This window comes from Gobius niger, assembly GCF_951799975.1.
Source record: "Gobius niger genome assembly, chromosome: 23".
In the NCBI taxonomy this organism is placed as follows: domain Eukaryota; kingdom Metazoa; phylum Chordata; class Actinopteri; order Gobiiformes; family Gobiidae; genus Gobius; species Gobius niger.
In genome coordinates this window covers 7,016,957-7,027,509 of record NC_136874.1, presented here as the reverse complement: position 1 = coordinate 7,027,509, position 10,553 = coordinate 7,016,957, and the positions used below count along the sequence as shown (strand labels likewise).

General features: G+C 39.4%; 1 protein-coding gene across 1 annotated transcript; it reads left to right on the top strand.

Annotated features, from left to right (window-relative positions):
- Positions 1-220: 220 nt before the first annotated feature.
- sctr (secretin receptor) lies at positions 221-5,646 on the top strand (the record flags this gene model as incomplete). Its single annotated transcript, XM_079581799.1, has 13 exons — positions 221-344; positions 431-518; positions 1,457-1,552; positions 1,638-1,744; positions 1,815-1,927; positions 1,991-2,123; positions 3,338-3,491; positions 3,580-3,640; positions 3,707-3,776; positions 3,846-3,937; positions 4,004-4,142; positions 4,212-4,253; positions 5,470-5,646. Exons 1-13 carry the CDS (start codon positions 303-305, stop codon positions 5,644-5,646), a joined length of 1,314 nt encoding a protein of 437 aa, XP_079437925.1. The 5' UTR covers positions 221-302.
- Between the last annotated feature and the right edge of the window lie 4,907 nt (positions 5,647-10,553).

The window sequence follows — 10,553 nt, the reverse complement described above, 5'->3', positions numbered from 1 at the left end:
GTCTGGTGGCGTCATTCTGATACATAATAGATACAAATGCATCAAATACGTTGCGTTATATTAGTTATTCATCTTATATGTAATTTTGTTTTACTTTGAAATCCAGAAAAGGTTGTGCATCTACTTCGGCTTTTCAGTTTTTCATGTCCACTGCCCAGTCCATAGTTGGATCCTCCTGCCAAAAACAATACGGGGAAGAATGCATGACGATTTATGCACAAAAAAATCCAGCTTTGCATTGGAGTAAGCCCTAACATGTGGGCCTCCAGCTATTTATAACAAACAGACACGTTTGACTTAAAATGGATAGAATTGGACTAATTGGAGTTCTTCTTATACATCAGGTAAGTCAGTCATTACGTTGTCCTCATTGTTAAACATTTTAGCTGTTGTGCTAAAAAGCTTTCTATTTATATTATCTACGTTTCAGACGGTATGTTCAACAGGTTGCCAACCCCATGTCAGTCTTATACAGGAGGAAGAGAAGTGCCAATCACTAAAAGCAGATTTTTCAACAAGTATGTTTCAGTAATTAATAGCTTTACATTTTTTTCCTATGTGTCAACAACCACAGCATTTAAAGTTAAATTAAACGTGTTAGTGACGCCGTCTCAAAAAGCCGCTGTGCTTTGATGATAATGCCGTAAACGCTGTGTTATGGTGACATCTAGTGGTTGATCTGCGACACTGTTGATTCAGACTGTAAGAGTTAGAGATGATCATGCCATTGTTTTGGGCAGGGGCGGACTGGCCATATGTCCATTCTGGAAGAGCACAGAAGGGCCACTGGCTCTCGGGCCACCGGTCTGGCCTCTCACTTTACCTTATACCCTTACCCTTGCCCCCGGGCGTAACCGAGCTTTACCCAAATCTAAAAGCTTAAAAGAAAAGCATCCAAAAACAAAAATGTGCTGGAAAAGCAACAAAAAAGTGACAAAATGTGACGAAAACGTGACGACAAAGCAATGAAAAAAGCGATGAAAAAACAATAACATGAACCCCCCCCGAAAAACAAGAGACGAAAACACAACGAAAAAGCGCCGAAAAAGTGACGAAAACACGCCAAAAAGCCACAAAAAAGTAATGAAAAAGCAACAAAAACATGACAAAAATGCAGCGACAACGTGACAAAAAGTTACCATCACTTTTCTAGATTTTAGCTTTCAAATGAGGCGTTACAGTGTTGCTCTCCAGTCAAGAAGCCTTTTGATTTGGGTAAAGCCGAAAATGGAGAAAATGCTCTCGGTTAAGGCGGGGGGTAAGAGGTTAACATATGTATTTGTGGAATTGTCGCATTTACGCTTATTTGGGCCAGACTAACCAGAGTCCAGGGCTGTTTTTCAGTCCCAGTCCGCCCCTGGTTTTGGGTGTGTAATTAGGCATAGGCTACTACTATACAATTTGAAATATTGATTTAAATAACCCATTAAAGCTACATTGTTCCACATTCGTTTAGATTGTACTGCTTGGTGGGACCACCTCAACTGCTGGTCCCCTGCTCTTCCTGGACAAACTGTTTCTCAGCCTTGTCCCGACTTCTTTAATTCAGATGGTATAAGATACACACACAATTATCTCACTACTCCTTATTTTCTTTAGTATTGGCACATGGAGTTTTGTTTTGATTGTTATTGTAGGCATAGTGCATCGAAACTGCACCGCGGAGGGATGGTCTGACCTGCTTGTCCCACACGAAGAAGCTTGTGGCTACAATTTTAACAAGACACTGCCCTTTTTGGGAGAGGTGGGTGCATTGCCGTCTAACACACATTACTTAAGTTAATACGACATATTTTTTTCTTTTGTCTGATCAGCAGACGCCAGAATCCCATTTGTACTTCTCCTACGTGAAGACCATGTACACAGTCGGATACACGCTGTCTCTCATCTCTCTCACAATCGCCATTACTATATTTTGTTTCTTCAGGTAGGATTCTTTATACACTGCAATGGTTTTAAGTTTAAGCGTGACCTGTTTTATGCTTTGCAGAAAACTCCACTGCACGAGGAACCACATCCACGTCCAGCTCTTCCTGTCCTTCATCCTGAGGGCCATCTTCATCTTCATCAGAGACTCGCTGCTCTTCGCGGACGAGGACCTCTACCACTGTGACTACTACCCTGTAATTTCAACGGAGAATGCAAACATGTACAATAGGACCCTCCCCCAAAAAAGACATTCTGAATTGTTTCCTTTTCTGTAAACAAAGGTCAAAGACACTATGTAGCCACTAGAGGTCACTAAAGCACTTTGGATCAAAATAGCACTGCACATTTCTAGCTTCTCAAACAATTCAGCAACACTTAATAATAACTACACCATATTTAGCCGTAATGAATGATGAGTTAACACACTTTGCAAAAGGTTCATACTGTCCTCTTACTTTAAACTATTATAGATTGTTCTTTTAGTAAGACAGAAGGGTTGTTTACCTGCTTTACTACTTTTGATCACTCCCGAAGGGTCACCCCGTGGTGAAAGTGACGTGTTTTTAGGCAGCTTAGATTGATTTATCAGTCAGGAGGGAGGAGGGAGAGCTTTCACCCCCCGACTGACTGACGCCTTCTCCAGGACGGCATCCCAGGTGTGGGATAAGGTGTACACCGTCGACAATGCGTCACTTTCACCACCAGGTGACGCTTCTGTGGAAGATCACAGGCAGAGCAACCTTATCCAGTGGGCTAGCAGGGGAGGGCCTACCAGTCAAGGGCCAATCAGAGTTAAGGAGAAAAAAAAGGTGATTTGTTGATTTTCATGTCAATCACTTCACTTTACAGCTTGACTTACTGTATGTGATGATTGTGCTGAGCTCCTATGTGTGTACCTAGAGTAGGCCCGCCCTGCCTGACCCAGAGGGATACATGTAGAAGTAGCAGGGTTAGGGTTTTTGTGGGATTTAGGGTTATAGGTTAGGGTTTGAGCTGAGGGGGGGTGAGGGCCTACAATTCTGTTTAAGCCCCGGGGCCTATGTGTACAAGGTGGGCCTGATCACAGGAAGTGGTCGAAACTAGTAAAGCAGGCAAACATTCGGTCTTACTAACAGAATAATCTTTAATAGTTCAAGAGTTAAACCTTAATTCATCATTAACCCTTACTACTTAACTACTTAACTACCACAGTTCATGCCTAACTCATAATGAATAGTTCTTCACATACTTCACTTATTCGTTGTGTTAGTCACACTGAACTAATGACTTTTCTAGTGTTAACTCATTAATTAAGGCTAAATAAGGTGTAGTTATTATAAAGTGTTCTTCTGCTGTAATTTGCGTGCCATTTCACCGTAAATGATTTGAATAATTCCCACTGAAACATAACCGTCCCGATTGGTCTCAGGTCGGGTGTAAAGTGGCGCTCATGTGTTCCAACTACTCCATTCTGGCCAACTACAGCTGGCTCCTGTCCGAGGGCCACTTCCTGTTCACGCTGGTCACTCGCTCCTTCTTCTCCCTCAAGAAGCACCTGGCCTGGTACCTCATTCTCAGCTGGGGTAAAAAAAACACATTCCACACTGGACACAATGGATCCAGAAGGTTTTCAGACATTGTTTAAACTAAAAACTCTGCACTGATTGATAGGAGTTCCATTCATCACCATCGCGGCTTGGGGTTTCGCAAAGTATTTTTACGAAGATGAAGGGTGAGCTGTTTTAAATGTTTATTAACATTATTGCAGACGTTTAAAATCCATGATTTTGCTCCAAAGGTGTTGGGAAACGAGACGACACGAGTGGATTTGGTGGATTCTAAGAGTCCCAGTTCTCCTGACCATAATCGTAAGAATGTCTTCCCTCTTCGCACAGATTCTAATTTGCAATAAAACATCAAAAGAAGTTTTATTTTAGATGAATGTAATATTTTTCCTGGGGATATTGCGGATCATTGTGAGCAAACTCCGAATGCCTGACGCCCAGCGCAATGAGTTCAAACAGTACAGGTAGGTCATGTTATCTCTCACAGTCAGTGTCTGGAAGATACTTACTGATTTGGTTTTGTTTCCCAGGAGGTTGATCAAGTCCACGTTCTTCCTGGTGGCTCTGTTCGGCCTGCAGTACATCATCTTCGCCTTTTTACCCGTCTCCGTCAGCAGCTTGATGTTCAAGATTTGGACATTTGCCGAACTGGCGCTGTCGTCGACGCAGGTAAACGGATACGGCCATAAGAAAGAAGAAAGATCCAAGTAACAATTCATTCACTTTCTTTTGGGACAGGGGTTCGTGGTGGCCGTCCTCTATTGCTTCTTGAACGGAGAGGTAAGGCGCTTTGACAAAGATTTCAGTCATATCACATACAGATAAATGGCAGCCTTTTAATCGTCAACATGAGGATGATTTGACTTGGTTCATTGTTACAATCTCTGCAATTATCTGACTTATTCACATGAAACACAAACTGTCACAAAGTTCAATGTTTTTGCTGTAAAATTAAAATACTGGAGTTATTGTTCACATTAAAACACATGGAGTTGTTCCACGGCTCCACTTTTTATACTGTTTTTAGCTCATGTTAGTCAATGGAAATGTATACTAACAGCTGCAAAGATGGCGGATCTCCATGGTAACTGTGTGGAACTCTATTCAGGTAAGCAAGTTACTTAGTTCTGCTTCTTCTTCAAAAGTAAAAGCAAACAAACAGACAAATTTACACACAATGCAAATACATACAGTACATGCTATATATAACAATTGAATAAAAAATGTGACAATAAACTCATGATCAGTTGGGCTGAAAACTCCAGTCAAGAAGCTTTTAGATTTGGGTAGAGCCAAACTGGAGAATATGTGCTTAGTTACCAGGTTAACCCCGTAACTCCCACCTGAACCGAGCACATTTTCTCCAGTTTGGCTTTAACCCAATCCAAAAGCTTCTGGGAAAAAAGGTGAGAAAATAGCGACAGAACTGAGACGAAAAACAATGATGAAGATGTGACAAAAAAGCGAGAAAACCTAGACAAAAAAATGACAAAAAATTTACTAAAAATGTACAAAAAAATCATGAAAAAGTGGCAAAAATGTCACAAAAATTGACGAAAAAATAACAAAAATGTGACGAAAAATTGTCATTTTTTTGTCTATTTTTGTAAATTTTTTGGTCAATTTTTGTGACTTTTTTGGTCCTTTTTTTGTCCATTTTTTTGTCAGACAGTGACAAAAAAATGACGAAAAATTTACAAAAAATTGACGAAAAATGACAAAAAGTGACAAAAAATGTACTATTTACTATTAAAAAAATTACAAAAAAGTTACAAAAATTAGTTGAAACCCCCACAAAAAATGATGTAAAAAAAATCTGACGTGAGGAAAAAGATCCATCTAGATGAGCTTTGTAGATCTTAGCTTTCAAATGAGGCGTTACACTGGCCTACAGGATTTGGGTAAAGCTGAACTGGAGAAAATGCTCTCGGTTCAGGTTAAGAGGTAAATAAGTTGTTTAGCACAGAAATACATTTTTTTTTTTTTGAATACACAGGTCCAGCATGAGATCCAGAGGAGATGGAGGAGGTGGAGAATGACCCGGCACCTGCCCAGCCAGACCCGGCAGTACCGCGGGTCCATCAGCCAAAGTGGGTCCCCTCCCACGCAAGTGTCCATGCTGCAGCGCTCCCCATCCGTGCCTGGGATGCCCGCGGACACTGCATGTAACTGAGCACTAAACACTAGTAACTCACTATACAGTAACCCTATGACCACCGTTTTACTATGTTTTACTAAATTATTAAGAGTGGGACGAACGACTGCACTTGTAAAGTCACAAATATGTTTTTTATTAAAGGTTCCTATGTGCCATATTACTGTATAACTATAACTATTGTGTAACATATCTATTGCCTCACTTTGCATAAGAAAAATCATTCATAGGTCTATGCCGTATTTTTCTTTTAGGCTATTCACCAACTTTATATACTCTTCTTCGGCTTCAGTCTTTGTAAGTCCTGCCAATCAACAAAAAAGTGGAACAAACGTTGATATCCAGTTGAAGTGCAAAATAAAGAGGAAGTTAAATGTCTCAAACCTTTGTGAACGTTCCACGCGTCCCATTTCATTCTCCCCGGAAAGCTAAAGATTCCTGGTCTTTCTAGAAATGGGAATGCAGTTATTACATTTGCAGTTAACCTCTTCACCCCCACCTGAACCTACATATATATGGACCTCGAGCTGAAGCGACACCACAATGATCAGTTTTTAAGGTCTTCACTTTCAAATGAGGGCTGTAAACTCCAGGCAAGTGGCTTTTAGATTTGGGTAGAGCCAAACTGGAGAATATGTGCTTGGTTACGAGGTTAACCCCTTAACTCCCACCTGAACCGAGCACATTTTCTCCAGTTTGGCTTTACCCCAATCCAAAAGCTTCTGGAAAAAAGGTGAGAAAATAGCGACAGAACTGAGACGAAAAACAATGATGATGATGTGACAAAAAAGTGAGAAAACTTGGAAAAAAACTTACAAAAAATTGACAAAAAACTGACAAAAAATTGATGAAAAAAATGATGAAAAAGTGGAAAAATGTCACAAAAGTTGACAAAAAATGGACAAAAAAAATGACAGAAAGTGACAAAAAAATGACGAAAAATGTACTAAAAATTGCCGAAAAAATGATGAAAAAGTGGCAAAAATGTCATAAAAATTGACAAAAAAATGCCGAAAAAAAGACAAAAATGTGACGAAATTGTAATTTTTTTGTCCTTTTTTGTCATTTTTTTGTCAATTTTTGTGACATTTTTTTGTCCTTTCATTTAAAATTTACAAAAAATTGACGAAAAAATGATGAAAAAGTGGCAAAAAAAAGTGGAAAATGCTTGGTTCAGGCGTGGGTTAAGAAGTTCAGTAAGTTGTTTAGCACAGAAATACGAGCGAAGCCCTGAAGAGCAACCAAATTTGGGAAAAACAACAGTAAAAAGTACATATTCAAGCAGCTCTTATCGAAAACAAACCAGGAAACTAAGGTATGCAAAGAATCTGACTTTACAACATTGTTACCCACAGTTCACCTGCAAACTGTGAACGCTACTTTCTCACACATTGATGACAATAAACCCAGTAACAAAACGCTTTTTTTCAAATTATTTCTATTGTGTGGGTGAGTCACAACCAGCCAATCTTCATTTTTGTGCCTGGCCCCGCCTTTGTGCAAAAACAAGGCACTCCCTTTACAACCGCCTTAAGTTTGCCATATATATAAATAAATAAAAAGATTGTAAATTGATAAACTCACCAAAATTGACGTCTCCTAATGTGGCCTGTTTGTAGAGACCGTACAGAATCGTCATCTCTCCTTTGTCTGGGGTTTGTTTCAACACCTTGACCTCCTCTGCTGCTGTGGTAAAGGCCTCCTGCACATTTGTGATTGTTTTACACACAGAATACACCTTTTACATACATCTGACATATATTTTTACACATGGAGACATACGGACAGTGGAACACACTTACAGACATGACTGCTCCTGTTCAGATCCTGGCGTCTCGTCTGACTCGTCCTGCAGATCGAGTTTTAAAGCATGGGCTGGCAGAGAAGTGGGAGGTTTCGAGCACAAACGATAGGCGGTGATCAGATAAAAGACTTAAAGGGTTATTCCTGGTTAAAAAGGACACATTTCAGGGTGAAAACTTGCCGTGAAGAGTTTTTAATGCCAGAAACGCAGCCTTCAGGAGGGGGATAAGCTGATTATTTTAGGAAAATGTTCGAAATTGATCGACCCATTAGTCCGAAAATGTCCCATTGTGTGGGTGGGTTGTAAAAATAAATGCTCCAGTTCAGATCCTGGTGTCTAATTCGACTCTTCTAGTTCAGATTAAGTTTTTAGGCGTGGGCTGGCAGATAAGTGGGAGGTTTCCCAGCACACATGGTTCCAACACAAACCATAGGTGAGGATCACATAAATAGATGTTAATTATAAGGTTTCATCAAACAAAGGAAAGATAATTGGACAAGACAGGCAACTTTTAAGCACAAAAAAGGGTCCAAAGACTGACATCATACAGGTAGATACAAAACATCTCCTCTCTTCTTCAAAGGGCCAAAGATGCTACGTCCTATCAGATGTTGTTTGAGCAGGAGTGACCCGAAGCAAAAGCTTATGAGCGCCCACCCCTGAAATCATAACAAAAACCATTATATCACAATAGTACAAAAGAACATATTACAAAGTACAAGGGCATAGGAACACAGTATGCACACGTACACACAACATACCCGTTACACATTATCAATCATATAATTAGTAACATCATATTTTGTTGGCCAGAGAGAACCTGTTACACTTCAAAGCTGCTATTTTAACACAGGCCACACTTACAAAGCCCTGTTTGAAATGTTAATTAACAGAAATGAACAGAAACAGAAGCAAAGCACAACAATGGTCTCATTACATGTACGATGTCTGGAACAAAGCAAGTGACAAAAGAGGATCATTAAAATATATCTTACACCAAACACAGTCAACATTCACTAGTTTGGTGTTAAAAAAAACACATTAATATACATAATATCCGTGATCTTGCTTCCTCCCAGTTGTCATTTCCATCCGTGTCATATAGATCGGGTGTGGTGACCAGGCAAGACTTACCAAACTTGCCTGGTACATTTCATTTTCAGTATTTTCAGTGACCTTATGCACCCTCATTGTTGAGTGATGTCATCATTTTCCAATACACTTTAAGGCAAGTTTATCTGTATGGCACATTTCACCTACATGACAACTCAATGTGCCTCACAGCAACACCAGACACAATAAAAAACACAATTAAAAGCATTAAAAACACAATCAAAATCAATAAAACAAATCATTCGATACAATTACATTTAAAAAACATATGTATATACTATCATTAGAATACAATCAATCCCCATAGGCAGCAGTAAAAATACTCAGGGTTGAATACTGTAATATATTTTTACACAATCATATATCTAACTGCAAAAAGTGACTCCACCACTAGATGGCAGTATAACACCACAGTACCTATAGCAGTTCATGAAATACAAAAAGATGTACAATATAAAATCTTTATTCTACAGCATAGAAATAGTAATATATTACATAGCACTGTTCTAGCACTGTTACAAAAAAAACTTCTTTGGCACGGAGTGAAAAATCTCACTTAAAAATAGGTCTATACATCAGATTATTACACTAATAATTTAAACAAACTTTGTAACAGTGACATACCTATCAGACGCATCATGTTCAGTTGTTTAGTGACAGAGAGAAAAATAAGTTAATGATACCGAGTGTCGTACAGTGTCGTGCTAATTAAAGGCTGTTGACCAGGAGCAGCACAATGTGGCACAAGTCAAAACAGCGACATCAAAACAAGGCGGAACGCGGGTGACACGGCGCACGCCTCATTAATCACACGTGGAATTAGGAGAAGTTCAGATGGGAAACTTAGGAAAGGGCCTTTGATTAAACACACGGTGAGCCACAACAATACGACCATTATCGGGCATGTTTTTAAGCAAGACGTAACAGAGGCAGAATATGGTTCACCGCATCAAATTGTGATTAGTTTTGTTAAATCGATTGCAATCTATTCAATATTGGCAAAAATCACACCTTAGGACTCACTTATAACCTAATGAAGTGCTTCTTAAACTTTTGCACCATCTCATAAAGCTTCAAAGTACCAGGTCGAGATTAAGATAGGAGATAATTAGAGTAAATTATGTCTAAACTAGGCCTGTCACGATAATTATATTGGCTTACTGTTTAATAAATGGTCTCAATATTCACCGCATTTTCCCTCACGTAATTCTTTATTTTTTTAACCCAAGTGTTATAGTGTTTCATGTTATAGTGGGATATTTCAAGTGTACGTGCTTTTCAAACAAAGCTTTACTGTCCTTTTCAATAATATTGCTTATCGCAGTATTTAAAGCAGTACTTATTATTACTAAGTAGCTCATGCCCCTATAGGCCACAAGCGCCACTGCAGGTGTCGTAGCATGTTACGTTTTTACTCATTAATTGTCCGTGAGAGTAAATACTACGCTGACAGAAAAGACAAAGGGACAGAGGGATATTGTACATCCAATAACACAATGGAAATCTTTTTTTTTCCACTCAAACTTGGCTGTAAATACTGTTTAAGTGGTGCTAGCCCGCAGTTAGCCTGTTAGCTTCTTCTATTAGTGTGTGTTGCGTCTCTGACCCGAAGCTGGGAAAGTTGCAATTGTGGTTTTCTGGCCAGGGACACATGTATTACCCCAGAGATTTTGTAATATATTGTGACTTTTTGTGATTTGAGCTGCCCATATACCCATATATGGTCATGTTTGAAGCAGCCAGAGAAAAGAGAAAAAAATTGCTGGGAGAGGCTTGTAAACGGTGAAGTTACGCCTCCATACCCCGGTACTTGCCATGGCTGGTGCGACTTATAGTCCTGAAAATACGGTACTTTAACAAATGCTGAATTATGAATAGATTTTTCTACTAAATAAAGATAGAGACATGGAGAGGAGCAAGGTGCTTCAATGCTAACCAAGACGCTACATTAGCTTCCTGCTACACATGCTAGGTTAGCAGAGAGAGTGCTGTTTTTCACTTCTACTGA